Genomic DNA, 15056 nt, shown 5'->3' on the forward strand with positions numbered 1-15056 from the left:
GAATGAAATCCTATCACCTCAGGCAACATGGATGGAAATGGAGGACACTATTTAAGAGAAATAAGCCAGGAACATAAACATGCACATTCCCACTCGTATGTGGAAGCTTTAAAAAAAAAAAGCTGGGTGCGGTGGCTCACGCCTGTAATCCCAGCACTTTGGGAGATCGAGGCGAGTAGATCACCTGAGGTCGGGAGTTCAAGACCAGCCTGACCAACATGGAGAAACCACGTCTCTACTAAAAATACAAAATTAGCCGGGGTGGTGGCACAAGCCTGTAATCCCAGCTACTCGGGAGGCTGAGGCAGGAGAATCGTTTGAACCCGGGAGGCAGAGGTTGCGGTGAGCCGAGATCGTGCCATTGCACTCCAGCCTGGGCAAAAAGGGCAAAACTCCGTCTCAAAAAAAAAAAAAAAAAAAAAAAAAAAAAAAGCCTGGGAGACAGAGCAAGACTGTCCCCCACCCCACCCCCACAAAACAAAAGTTGATCTCTTAGAAGTAAAAAGTAGAACAGAGGATACTAGAGGCTGGGAAGGGTAGTGGGTAGGCAGGAACAGACAAAGATTGGTTAAAGTCTACAAAATTACAACTAGACAGGAGGAATAAGTTCTAGTGTTCTATATCACTACAGGAGAACTAAAGTTAATAATATATAATTTCAGGTTGTTGGGAGAATGGCAATTGAGACTGAATGTTCTCAATATAAAGGAATGACGAATGTTTGAGATGATGGATATGCTAATTACGCTGATCACTCTAAATTATAGGTATCATAAAAACATCACTATGTACTCCAGGAACATGGACAATTATAATTTGTCCATTTATCGCTTCTCGGCCTTTTGGCTAAGATCAAGTGTATAATTTGTCCATTTAAAAACAAAGAATTTTTTTTAAAAAAGAAACCATTTGGTTTTATGTGTGGACATAAGAGAGACAAAGTAGTACGTATACATATAAATTTATTTGTATAAAACAAAATTCAGAGAACATATACTAAATATAAAGCATGGTTATTGAAAATACATATTTATTTATTTACATCTATGAATTCTGCAGGGACACTTCTCAGTCCATAACAGCCCTATGTGTGTTACCTAACCTTTATCCCTTGTGAACATGCTGATGTTTTAGGAGGTTGGAGTTGAAGGTAAAAGATTTTCCACAGTCACTACACTCGTAAGGCCTTTCCCCACTGTGAACTCGCTGGTGATTACTGAGGTTAGAGCTCTGGCTAAAGGATTTTCCACATTCACTGCATTCATAAGGCCTTTCTCCAGTGTGAACTCTTTGGTGTTTAACGAGGCTAGAGCGGTTACTAAAGGATTTCCAACACTCACTGCACTCATAAGGCCTTTCTCCGGTGTGACTTCTCCTATGTCTAATGAGACTGGAGCTCTGGCTAAAAAATTTCCCACATTCATTGCACTCATAAGGCCTTTCTCCAGTGTGAACTCTCTGGTGTTGAAGGAGTGTAGAGCTATGGGTAAATGATTTCCCACATTCCCCACATTCATAAGGCCTTGCTCCAGTATGAACTTTCCAGTGTGCGATGAGGTAGGATTTACAGGTAAAGGATTTTCCACATTCACTACACTCATATGGCCTTTCTCCTGTGTGAACTCTCTCATGTACAATGAGGTCAAATTTCCTGCTAAATAATTTTCCACATTCATGACATTCATGAGATCTTACTCCAGTATGAACTTTCTGGTGTTGGAAGAAACGAGATCTATAAGTAAACAATTTCCCACATTCACTACACTCATAAGGCCCTTCTCCAATGTGAAGTCTCCGGTGTTTAATGAGGTGACAGCTCTGGCTAAAGGATTTCCCACATTCACTGCACATATAAGGCCTTGTACCAGTGTGAACTCTCTGGTGTGTAATAAGGCTAGAACTATGGATAAAGGATTTCCCACATTCACTGCACTCATAAGGCCTCATTCCAGTATGAATTCTCTGGTGTGTAATGAGGCTGGAGCTATGGCTAAAGGATTTCCCACATTCACTGCACTTGTAAGGCCTTTCTCCAGTATGAACTCTCTGATGTATAAGAAGGTCATACTTCCTGTTAAATAATTTTCCACATTCATCACATTGATGAGGTCTTACTCCAGTGTGAACTCTTCGGTGCGTAATAAGGCTAGAGCTTTGCCTATAGGATTTCCCACATTCCCCACATGTATAAGGCTTTTCTGAAGTGTGAACTCTCAAATGATCACTGAGGCTACAGCTTGTGCTAAAAGATTTCCCACATTCACTGCACATGTAAGATCTTTCCCTAATGAGGTCTCCCTGGTGCTGAGCACGTACATGTTTGTAGCTGAAAGCTTTCACACATTCTCCCCAGTTGTAATGATTTTTTACACTGTGAAAGGCCACTGCACTCTTGGTTCTGTTTGACTTCTTTCTGGTGTGAGTAGCCTGTTGCTGAAGAAATCTTGATCTCGCCAGGAAATCCTTCCCAACCTCTTTCCAAGTAAAGGGCTTCCCAGATACTTCAAATGTGCAGCTGTTCAAAAACATGTCTCTGCCCCCATTGCTTCTGAAGTGCTTCTGTCCAACATGCTGCTTCTGGTGCTGATGAAGGTATGCAGTAAATTGTAATTGTTTCCTACATGCCCCATCTGTATACAGTTTCTGACCATGGTGTGTTCCCTGGTGCTCAAGCAAGTGCAAAATCTCTCTCAAGACTGGGCCACATATCTCACAGGGATTGGTCTTCTGGGGAGAAGGAAGGGCCTTAGGAAGCCTAACCTGTGACACCCACTGTGAAGAAGTGCTCTGCTGATAAGGTGCCTCCTCATCCCCTGCTCCACAACCACCTGAAAGAAAGAAATGATGGTGAACAGCATGCTGACTTTAGTGGAGTGGGGGTAGCCCACAGACAAATGTGCATCCAACAAACCCGGGAACTGAGTCCATGGGGTTGTTTTCAGGACCAAGGTGTTGGGTTCAAGTTGAAGATGGGGCTGCCTAGCAGAACTGGGCCTCTAAAGATCACGGAACTGGGGAGGGCTCCTGAGTTAAAAAACACAGCCATGGGATGAGAAACATGGAGAAGCAGCAGGATACACAACTCATTCCTCTAGAGCAATTTTCAGTGAGATCTGTTCTCCTGCTAACACGTGCATTGTGTGCAGGTATGTGTCCTGGTCCAAGAAAATGTGACAACAAAATAGCAGCTGACATACGTGGACACTGGACACCTCATAACATGCGATGTAGAGGCCAACACTGAAGAGCACTGCAGATACGGCAGTGAGAAAAATGGGTGAGACATGGAGTCCAGAGATGTGGGGATTAACCCCAGGCTGCAAGTAAGAGACACAGAAACCAGGTACAGAGCTGACAAGCAGGCTAAGTGTCCAGAATGGGAAAGAAAAGGCAGTAATGAGGTTTGGCCCCAAATGTCATTAGCACCAAAATATTGATCAAACAGGATACGTTTCTGGTATGATTTGGACATAACCCTGACAGAATGTCCTCCTTTAGGCGGTTCCTAGGGCCAGGATCCCTCTGAGTTCACCTTGCTATGGGGAATCACAGCCATCCTCGGAACCATAGGGCCTGTACACCTGACCCCTACGATCAAGAACATGGAACTTGGAATATGTAAGTACCCAAGACCAGCCCAGAATGACTCTGCACATGATAGCCCACAGGAAAAAAAAGCAATACAAGGAGAAATTCAGAGGATTTTGCAAGAGACACTCATAGTCCACATAACTGCTGGCAGAGGCAGGCATGAGGAAGTGTACCCTAGAGGAAGGAAGTAGAACCTGGGTCTCCAGGAGCCTCAGATCTGGACAATGCCACCTGGTCAGGGAGACGCAAACAAGGTGAGATCCATGAGGCTGACTGACTATAAAAAGCCTGACTCTGAATCTTTCCACATGAAAGGGAAGCAGGTGTTGCCGGCTCAAGGAGAAAAGCAGGCAACATGCAACCTTAGCCCTACCAACTGCAGCACCTACCCAGGAACAGGAAGCTGTATCAAGGGTCCTTCTGTGAAGACATATCTGTCCCTGGGGAAAGGGTAAGAGCAAAGACTAGCTCGGGGCACAGAGGTGGGTGTGAGGACCTTACCCAGGGAGGTTGTAAGTGTCAAGTTCTCCAGCATCACATCATGGTACAGGCATTTCTGAGCCTCATCGAGAAGACCCCATTCCTTCCAGGAGAAGTACACAGCCACGTCCTCAAACGTCACAATGCCCTGCCAGGATGGGGACAGATGAAACCACAAACGGTTCCTCCTCTCAGGATCCATAATCCTTCCCCTCACACATTTACTCCATCCTCTTTCCAAGTTCCCCAACTCAGAGGGGAAAGCAGTCAGCTGGTGCTGTTGTCTCCTAATGGGGCTCTTGGTCACCGGTTCCAGCCATCAGTAACAAGAGGTAGGTGAACAAATGCATGTATCTAAGCTATGGGCGTGGCGTAAGGGCAACCACTCCTTCCTGACAAGCATTCCTCTGGTATGACCAAGGTCATGTAAGTCTCAACAGGGGCACTGGGGCCATCTGGTACACTCCCTCTCCAAGTGCATATCATTCATTATACTGCATATACCTCAGGTCTCCACATCCCACTGCCATATGACCGTGACCACCACTACGTTCCATACCACAGGCAAATCCTGGCCTCCCCACATGCTACCTGGGTGAAAGAGTGGATAACCTGGGCCGGGCGCGGTGGCTCATGCCTGTAATCCCAGCACTTTGGGAGGCTGAGGTGGGCAGATCACGAAGTCAGGAGATCGAGACCATCCTGGCTAACATGGTGAAATCCCATCTCTACTAAAAATACAAAAAATTAGCCAGCCAGGCGTGGTGGCACGGGGCTGTAGTACCAGTTACTCGGGAGGCAAGGCAGGAGAATCACTAGAACCCAGGAGGTGGAGGTTGCAGTGAGCCGAAATCGTGCCACTGCACTCCAGCATGGGTGACAGAGCAAGACTGAGTTCCCCCCGCCCCCCACAAAAAAAAAAAAAAAAAGAGAGAATGGATAACCAACAGCCAAATACAGACACGTGACATTGGACAAATGAGATCAACAGTTTATTTATTCATTTTTTTTTGAGACAGAGTCTCGCTCTGTCGCCCAGGCTGGAGTGCAGTGGCAAGATCTCAGCTCACTGCAAGCTCTGCCTCCCGGGTTCACACCATGGCCCTATTCAACTTCTGTGCTGCACTTACCATCCCCTTGGCAGTCACTATACACCTAAAGCTCTTTAAATCCGAGCCTCACTGGTCGCTCATCCCACACACAATGACTCTCACAAATGACCACATGACATTAATTTAATCTTCCAGCCTGAATGAAACACCCAGGCCTCCTCAAGTTATCACAAAATCCTGGATACCCACAAAGTGGTGAATAAGCACGAGTTCTGTCCTGAGTGGCCTATGAATTTGCATCCATCTCATGTCCATTCTTCTCTTGGAAGCCCTGGCCCCTGCCAAACTACACTGTCTTTTACATACCCTGCCTTCATGACCACTTACTCCATCATCATCCTCCCCATCTTGGCCCACTAACAGCTTTACAACCAAAATCTAGAGCTTGCCCCGCTTAACTGTGACCCACAGCTCACTCACCTCGGTGCACACAACAGCCACATCTGGAATATCTGCACCCTGAACTACTGTTTTTTTTTTTTTGGTTTTGTTTTGTTTTGTTTTTGAGACGGAGTCTCGCTCTGTTGCCCAGGCTGGAGTGCAATGGCGCGATTTCGGCTCACTGGAAGCTCCGCCTCCTGGGTTCACGCCATTCTCCTGTCTCAGCCTCCCTAGTAGGTGGGACTATAGGCGCCCGCCACCATGCCCGGTTAATTTTTCTATTTTTAGTAGAGACGGTGTTTCACCGTGTTAGCCAGGATGGTCTTGATCTTCTGATCCACTCGCCTCAGGCTCCCAAAGTGCTGGGATTACAGGCGTGAGCCATCGCGCCCGGTCACTACTCCCTAGATTTCAAGACCTGCGTGTTCATCTGCCCACTTAACGCCTGCATTTAGTAGGCTCTGAAAGATGTGACTCTTAGCATGACCCAAATAAACCTGATATCCCTAGTGCATATTACTCCTATTGCCAATTTGTTCATCTTAGTTGATGAAACTTCTTTCCCTACAGCTACTAATACCAAAAACCTGGGGGTCTTCTCTGAATCCTCGGTTTCACTCCCTCACCACCTACATTATGTAATTTAGTTGTCCCTTTTGAAACCGCGCATCCAGAATCTAACCACATCTCCTAAACCACGATCCTTGGCCAGTAACCCTCACTTGGACTAGTCTACTCTGATTTTCCTTCCTCCTCCCTCAACCCCACAGTTTGTGCCCCACTGTGCACACAGATGAAGCCTGTGAAGACCCTGGTAAATTACTTTTTGATTCAAACTTGCTATTGCCTCCTGAAAACACACTCAACTTCTCAGGCAGCCACTGCAGTCCTAACGCCTATCCTCCTGTTCTTTGCTTCCCACCAGAAAGCAAGGAGACTTGTGGCTTCACAAATGCTTCCAGCTCCGTGCTGCACCTAACCATTTGCACATCTTGTACCTTTCTGGAAAAACCTTCCACACCTGTTCATATTGGCTGCCAGAAATTGGAACAATTCTATATACACACTCACATGGACATAGAACCCTGGGCTTGGGGTTCACCCAATGTCTTCAGAACTAAGGGCTGGGGGAATGGCACTCCGCAACCCAGACAACCTGTGGATGGGAGTTAAGGCTAGTGAGAGACTGGGAAACCCTCCCCTTCCTGACGTACGTTTCCTAACCCCCTCTACAGCCAACGGAAACGTGGGAAGAGCCAGGCCTCAGAGGGCATCCATGGCGGTATTAATCGGGCTCAGGCCTCCCTGAAGCCCCATGCCTGGCCTCGGAGCCGGGTGCCCTCGCACTGGCTGTGTCACCTCTGTGCCCCAGGGCTCGGTGGCGCCTCTCATCAGGGGCACCTTGCAGTCGCGCCCTCCCTTTCCTAGGTGTTGGAAACGGGCGCCCCTCCGACGAGCCCCCATGTCCTGTCCTGGGCTGCAGGGCCGCGACCAGGCGCCCTCGGGGTGCTACGACTCGCGTGGGGAGGGCGGGGAAGGTCCGGAGGACGCGGCACATACCTGGGCCGGGGCCGTCAGCTCGGCCGCCGCCATCGGACTCTGTGGGCGGAGCGGGACAGGAGAGGAAGTCGTTATTCCGGGCCGGGCCGGGGTACCCCGGGTGCCGCCGAACCTCAGCTTCGCCTCTGTGCAGCGGGGAAGACTCCTTTTGCGCCTTCTCAGTCAGTCACGGATGATGCTGACTATCGCGCCGCTGCTTTCTACCAAGGAAAGAGTCCAGACAAATGCCAAAACGACCGCCACCGGGAGGACGACGGAAGTCCCGCCGCGACCGCGCGAGCGCGTACGGAAACGCCACCTTTCGGAGACCTCATTGGCTGAAGGTCGCCGTCGCCCAACGCAGGCCATTCTGGGTAATGTTGTAGGCACTGCGGAAGAGTGAGGGTCGCCTCCACCTCCTTCCGGAAGTAAAGGCCAAACCTCTGTAGGGGGCGCTGGGAAATGCACACTCCAGGTTGGGGCGGAGGCGGGGCCTCGTTGTTTCTTAAAGGAGACGTACCCAGGTTTCTACCGATTGCTGTCTGAGAGTGTTTATTTGTTTGAAGACGTGTCATTTCCTGTGTTCCCAGAGGCACATACCCAAATGCACATATTATTACATGCAGTCAATCAGTCACAAAATATATCCATTGGAAGAGAAAGCAAATAAAAATGACTATGTTGCGGCTGGGCGCGGTGGCTCGAGCCTGTAATCCCAGCACTTTGGGAGGCCGAGGCGGGCGGATCACGAGGTCAGGAGATCGAGACCATCCTGGCTAACACAGCGAAATGCCGTCTCTAAAATACAAAAAATACCCCCCCCCCCAAAAAAATTAGCTGGGTGAGGTGGCGGGCGCCTGTAGTCCCAGCTACTCCGGAGGCTGAGGCAGGAGAATGGTGTGAACCTGGGAGGGGGAGCTTGCAGTAAGCTGAGACCACGCCACTGCACTCCAGCCTGGGGGACAGAGCGAGACTCTGTCTCAAAAAAAAAAAAAAAAAAAGATAATGTTGTAATTCAAACGCATGCACTCAAGCCCTGGAGTCAGTTTTCTCAGTCTCTGTATGTTTGATTAGGGACAAGAAAAAAAACACACCACATAGGTTCATGACAAAGAGGATGAAGGTGGGATACGGAAGCACCCTATAGCAACAGGACATAAGTAGATCCCTGTCTCCGGGCCCCACAGAAAATAACTCTCATGCGTGTATAGTTAAACATTGTGTCCAGTTTACTAAGCAACACTTGTATGCATCTAATCTCACTTTCTCTATGTCTTTTTATTCACTTCCTTTTAATAATTTGACATCAAGCTCAGAAAGAGAACAACAAAAGGAATGCTATTTTGAAAAGGCAGGATGGCTAGCCAGAGCACTCACAGGTGGAACAAAGGGTGCTCTGAATCCCAAATGTAGGGAGTATCTTAAATTCAACATCTCTTCTCATCCCTGAAATGATTATCTTTGCCCCCATTAGTTTCGCTCTTGTTGCCCAGACTGGAGTGCAATGGTGCGATCTTGGCTCACCGCAACCTCTGTCTCCCGCGTTCAAGCGATTCTCCTGCCTCAGCTTCCCAAGAAGCTGGGATTACAGGCGCCCGCCATCGTGCCCGGCTAATTTTTTTTTTTTTTTTTTTTTTTTGTATTTGTATTTTTAGTAGAGACGAAGTTTCGCCATATTGGCCAGGCTGGTCTCGAACTCCTGATCTCAGGTGATCCACCCGCCTCGGCCTCCCAAAGTGCTGGGATTACAGGCATGAGCCACTGCGCCCGGCACTTTGCCCCCATTATTATAGGGCTGTTATGCTTAAAAAATTGATATGATCTCAGGAAAAGAATTGTAAAATACAAATTACAGAAAGCTAGTAATAATGGGTGTCGATTCGCCAGCCAGAAACCTCTGTGGTCGCGCCTCTGCCTGAGTTTTGCTCACATCCGCTGGGCTCGTTCCACACACTCGGCCCAGTAGGCAGCACCTGGATCCCACAGCTACCAAGGGTGAGCCACGCGCGGAGCCGCAAGGGGTGTGTGAACGAGCAAGTGAAGGGTTCGGCCATTGCACACAGCCAGGCACGCTGGCTGCTGCGGTGGGGCGGGCAGCTCCAGGCGCTGGCACAGGCGCCGGCTCCTTGCAAGGCTGCGGCTGGACCACACAAACTACAGGCGGCTTCTGCTGCAGGCACCAGCATCTAGACGAGAGAAAAGTGGTGGCGCTGGAAAGCTCGGAGACACCATGAACAGTACAGCCCCAAAGAGGGTGTTGCAGCGTGTCACAGCCCTGGCTCCGGAGTCTTCAGTCAGGGCTCCCGGAAGAGCCACAGCTCTTCTCTTCTTCCCGTCGCTTTCGGCCTGGCAAGCGGGGAGGTGTGTTTTGGGAGGGGTGTGTTTTCAGCTTGTTTGTGATATATCTCTTTCAGTCCCGCCGCCCTGCTCTGGCTCGCTGCTGCTTCCAGTCGTCCGGGGCAGCCACCCAGTGCTGGCTGAGGGCAGGAGGGCTACAGTGTTACAGCTCTGGCTCTGGGAATCCCAAAGTCTGGGCCCCCAGAAGAGTCGCCATTTTTCTTTCTTTTTTTTTTTTTTGAGACGGAGTCTCGCTCTGTCGCCCAGGCTGGAGTGCAGTGGCCGGATCTCAGCTCACTGCAAGCTCCGCCTCCCGGGTCCACGCCATTCTCCTGCCTCAGCCTCCGGAGTAGCTGGGACTACAGGCGCCGCCATCTCGCCCGACTAATTTTTTGTATTTTTTTAAGTGGAGACGGGGTTTCACTGTGTTAGCCAGGATGGTCTCGACCTCCTGACCTTGTGATCCGCCCGCCTCGGCCTCCCAAAGTGGTGGGATTACAGGCTTGAGCCACCGCGCCCGGCCGCCATTTTTCACTCATGCAGCCCAGGAACATGGCTACTCAGCCAGGAATGTGTTACAGCCCCTTTCTCTCCTGCTGTTCGTTGGGTCCTAAGTTCTCGTCCCCCAAGTTCTTATCCCACGTCCAGAAAGAATGAGGTTATGCAGACAACTGGATGGTGAGCAAGGCAGAGAAGGGCTTTACTGGACGACCCAACAGCCCTCAGTGGAGAGGAAACCTGAAGTGAGTAGCTCGCACCTGCATACAAAGAGTCTCCAATGTCTTGAGTCTGGCTGAGTCTAGGGTTTTTAATGGGCTCAGAATGGAGACGCTGTGTGCTGATTGGCCCATGGGTGGGAGGAAGTGCATGCTGATTGGCCCATGGTCAGCCATGGGCAGGCCTGGGAAAAGCACCATCCCATTGGCCGAAAGGCATCAAGGAACTTCTCTCTCTGGATCACAGACTCCACCTGGACCTGGCAGCATGGCTTCCAGGCTTCAGACCATCTGTGGCTTGAAGGTGGGGTTTCACAGAAAACCCACCCCTTGCCACCTAGGAACCTGTCTGCCTCTCATGGCCATCAACATGCTGTCCATGACGCCCAGGCTGTCCATGCTGAAGGCCGCCTGCAGGCCCGCCCCGAGCCACCCTCAGTGCCCCCGGCCTCCTTCCCCTGTCCTTGGTGCACAAAGTTTCAGCCTCAGAAGCAGTTTCTGGAGCAGGTCGAAGTGGTGGGGGCTGGCATGTCATCACTGCCCCGAGTGCACACACATTTGGCTGGGTCGTGATAGCTCCCAGGCTTGGCTATCTTGACACGTCCACAACTTTGCTCTGCCATGGAGCAGGTGCTGAGAGTGGGGAGAGGCCAGGGAGTAGGAGCGGGCACTTTTGGGCCTGTGGAGAAAGGGTGCGTCCCAGGTCCCCAAGAGTGCAGGGACGCCCTGTCTGGAGCCGCGACTAGGTGGCTGCAGCTGCGCCTGGAAGCACAGGGCTCCCGTCCTGACAACTCAGTACGGCTTGGGGCTGGGATCCCACTGGGATCACCCGTTTCCAGCCCCCATGGGCTCCACGGACCATGCAGTTCTGGCTGTGCCTCCCCATTTGCAGCTGGCATCATCACAGCGGCCCCTCCAGATCAGCCACTGCTGCCATTATGATGACTATGTGGTCATTCAAAAATGGTGGCAGAATCGTGTTTGGGAAGTATCAGCTGGTGAAAAAAGTGAAGGTCTCACAGAACTCTTTTGGTTTGGTTTGGTTTGGTTTTTTTTCTTTTTCTTTTCTTTTTTTTTTTTTTTGAGACGGAGTTTTGCTGAAAACGGACTTTTGGAGTCCAAGGATGTGAACTTGGACTGGGAGGTGTGCAGGAGGGGTGCTGAGTACTAGGTCTGCATGTCTTGTTCTGGTGGCTGTCTCAAGTCATGGTCCACCTGGAGTGTGGGCTAGCCGCATTTCAATAATGGCCCAGTGGTTGACTAACTGCCTTGAAGTAATCTCTGAAATTTCACAGATAGGTCCATATGCCTACCAAGTCTGTCTCAAGATTATCCCCAGGAACTTCTGAGTAAGCACATAATTAGATACTAGCATACAATTGACAAATGTGCATGGTCTAAGGGAGTGTATGGTGAGAAGTGGTGGACATGGTGTTTCAAAGAAAGTACATTTCAAGGCTGTATTTTAAGACTAAGAAGAAGAAAAGATTCTGCGGTAAGGTTCAAGGTTATATCGCAAGACTAGGGAAAAATGAGAAAAAGGAAAAAAACTTTCAAAGTGCATTTTCAGGCTAGACTGTTCAGTTACAAAACTAGTTTTAGAGTTGCAGTGTGTCGTTTCAGTAGCCATGAAATAAAACTTGTTTCAGGTTATGGCAGGGAGTTTCAGCAGCCAGGCTTCCAGAGAATTACATTTTTGGATCAGTGTTACGTGCCCTGAGTGCTTTTCTTCCCACAGCTCTTTCAACTCTGTTTTAGGTGGGTACGACAAGAAGGACCCAATTCATATGGTCAACTTTCACACAATTAACAGGGATCCCTTCTAAATCTGCTAAATCTGCAGGATTTTTGAGCTGCGACTGGGGGAAAAACCCCACCAACTCTCAACTCAACGCATGTTTGTTTTCCTAATACAAAATAAAATGTTGCTTTCTATTATTTATGCACTATCATAAAGTGGGATGTGAAAAATCTTTGTCAGAGACATGGAGGGCATTTCAATGTGTATTAAAAAGCAAAGAAGCCATTCTGAAAAGGCTACACAGTGTGATTCCACCTCTATGACTTCCTTTTCTTTTCTTTTCTTTTGAGACAAGGTCTCACTCTCACTCAGGCTGGAGTGCAGTGGTGCAGTCACGGCTCAGTACAACCTCAACCACCTGAGCTCAAGCAATCCTTCCATCTCCGCCTCCAGAGTAGCTGGGACTACAGGTGCACACTATACCTGGCTAAGTTTTGTATTTTTTTGTAGAGATGGGGGTCTCACTATGTTGCCCAGGCTGGTCTCAAACTCCTGAGTTCAAGTGATTGCCTGCTTCAGCCTCCCAAAGTGCTGGGATTACAGGTGTGACCCACTGCACCTGGCCATTTCCCTTATTTATATTTACAGCTCACACTTCCCCAGACGGGATCCATTTGCTGTGTCAGCCTGTCCAGCTGGTTGTGTAATCAGCCTTTCAGACTAGACTTGTCCAAAGGTTATCCCAAAGCCCCTGCTCCCAGATCTGCAGCCCCAGAGTCACCCCCTCAGCAGTGGCAGCTCAGACCTTCTGGCTCCTCAGTAGACAACCCAATAATCATGCTTCACTCCTTTCCTGCATGCCCACGTGGAGCCTGTGAGCAAGTTGTGTTCTGCTTTCCAGGGACAAGAATCTAATATTTTTCCGCATTGCATGTGTTAACAACATTGATCCAGCTAGAGTCTTTTTTGACTCACGGAGGCCTCATGTGCAATCTTTCAGCAAAGCTTGACCTAGACTCAAAATTCAACCAGAATGAAATTTGTTGTCATCAATACATACGTGAAAGCCATGGACCACGCTACCATCATCTCACACCTGCTTTCTTACAATTGTCTCTAAATGGTCTTCCTCTTCCATTCCTCACTCACCATTGTCTGTTCTCCAAGCACAAGCCAGAAGGACGTGTTTCAATCCCCAGTCCAATCTGGTCACTTCCCTTTCCAAACTCTCCAGTGCCTTCCCCTCCCTCAGTTAAGCCTTTAGCTCTCACAGTGGCTTCCATGACCCTACAAGGCTTTGTCTGGACCCAACACTCAATTTTTGTTCTCCTAGAAGTTCATACCCATCTCACCACTTGAGCCACAATGGCACCATAATGTTTCCATTATATCTTGAATAGGGGCTGGGTAAAATGAGACTGAGACCTGCTGGGCTGTGTTCCCAGGAGGTTAGGCATTCCATGTCGCCAGAAGTTGTTAAGGGAACAGGTTAATCATGTTTTCCAGACAGACTCAGGACTTAACCAACCCAGAAATTAATGGACCCAGGAAATGTCCTATTGTCTCAATACCTTAAGAACAAAAGCATTCTTACTTTAACAATAAGTTTCGGCCAGGCGCGGTGGCTCAAGCCCGTAATCCCAGCACTTTGGGAGGCTGAGATGGGCGGATCACGAGGTCAGGAGATCGAGACCATCCTGGCTAACACGGTGAAACCCCGTCTCTACTAAAAATACAAATAACTAGCCGGGTGAGGTGGCGGGCGCCTGTAGTCCCAGCTACTCGGAGGCTGAGGCAGGAGAATGGCGTAAACCCAGGAGGCGGGGCTTGCAGTGAGCTGAGATCCAGCCACTGCACTCCAGCCCGGGCGACAGAGCAAGACTCCGTCTCAAAAAAAAAAAAAAAGTTTCACTTTAGGCTGGACGCGGTGTCTCACGCCTGTAATCGCAGCACTTTGGGAGGCCAAGGCAGGCAGATCACGAGGTCAACACATCAAGACCATCCTGGCCAACGTGGTGAAACCCCATCTCTACTAAAAATACAAAAAATTAGTTGGGCGTGGTGGCGCATGCCCATAGTCCCAGCTACTCAGGAGGCTGAGCCAACAGGATCGCTTGAACCCAGGAGGTGGAGGTTGCAGTGAGCTGAGATCGCATCACTGCACTCCAGCCTGGTGACAGAGCAAGACTCCATCTCAAAAAAAGAAAAAAAAGAAGTAAATAAGTTTCATTTTAATGTTAATAATAGAGATTGTTGTGGAAGACAGTAGTTACACAACGATTAACAATCCTTTGTCAGGAACTCTTGTGGTAGAGCACACCTCCCGTATGATTTTTTGCTTTGTTATCTTATATATAAACAAGCACTGCACGTAAGGTGGGCATGTTCCTCCTCTTACTTCTGGGAATGCCCTGCTCTGTCTATGAAGTAGCCATCCTTTGATTCCTTTACTTTCTCAATAAATTTACTTTCACGTTACTCTGTGGACTTGCTCTGCATTATTTCTTTTTTTTTTTTTTTGAGACGGAGTCTCGCTCTGTCGCCCAGGCTGGGGTGCAGTGGCTGGATCTCAGCTCACTGCAAGCTCTGCCTCCCGGGTTCACGCCATTCTCCTGCCTCAGCCTCCCAAGTAGCTGGGACTATAGGCGCCCACCACCTTGCCCGGCTAGTTTTTTGTATTTTTTAGTAGAGACGGGGTTTCACCGTGTTAGCCAGGATGGTCTCGATCTCCTGACCTCGTGGTCCGCCCATCTCGGCCTCCCAAAGTGCTGGGAATACAGGCTTGAGCCACCGCGCCCGGCCTCTGCATTATTTCTTGAATGAGATCCAAGAACCCTCTCTCGGGGCCTAGATCAGGACCCTTTTCCAGTAACAACTTCAGATCTCTCTGCCCCAACTGTTTTCCTCTCAAATAGCCGCATGGAGTGTTTGCTGCCTGCTCCTTTCAAGTCACTGGCTAAATGTCACTTTACTATAGCCCTTTCAGATTCCCCTGTATTAGTCCGTCCTCACTCTGCTAATACATACCCAAGACTGCGGTAATTTATAAAGGAAAGAGGTTTAATTGGAAGGTGGAAACAACACAAATTTCCATTAACCAATAAGTCGATAAGCAAAATGTGGTCTATCTGTACAATTAAATATTTTTCAGCAACAGAA

The 15056-nt window shown here is 49.0% G+C and overlaps 1 protein-coding gene and 1 pseudogene across 1 annotated transcript; one reads left to right on the plus strand and one right to left on the minus strand.

Annotated features, from left to right (window-relative positions):
• The first annotated feature begins 826 nt into the window (after positions 1-826).
• On the plus strand, positions 827-932 carry LOC115892436 (annotated as a pseudogene).
• Positions 933-1013: 81 nt separating this feature from the next.
• On the minus strand, positions 1014-7407 carry ZNF256 (zinc finger protein 256). The gene is made up of 3 exons (XM_010386976.1): positions 7125-7407; positions 4093-4219; positions 1014-2828 (listed from the first exon to the last, which is right to left on the minus strand). The coding sequence occupies exons 1-3, from the start codon at positions 7155-7157 to the stop codon at positions 1105-1107; spliced, it is 1884 nt and encodes a 627-aa protein (XP_010385278.1). The 5' UTR covers positions 7158-7407; the 3' UTR covers positions 1014-1104.
• Positions 7408-15056: the final 7649 nt, after the last annotated feature.

The sequence above is a fragment of the Rhinopithecus roxellana genome, chromosome 12 (genome assembly GCF_007565055.1).
Source record: "Rhinopithecus roxellana isolate Shanxi Qingling chromosome 12, ASM756505v1, whole genome shotgun sequence".
NCBI lineage: Eukaryota > Metazoa > Chordata > Mammalia > Primates > Cercopithecidae > Rhinopithecus > Rhinopithecus roxellana.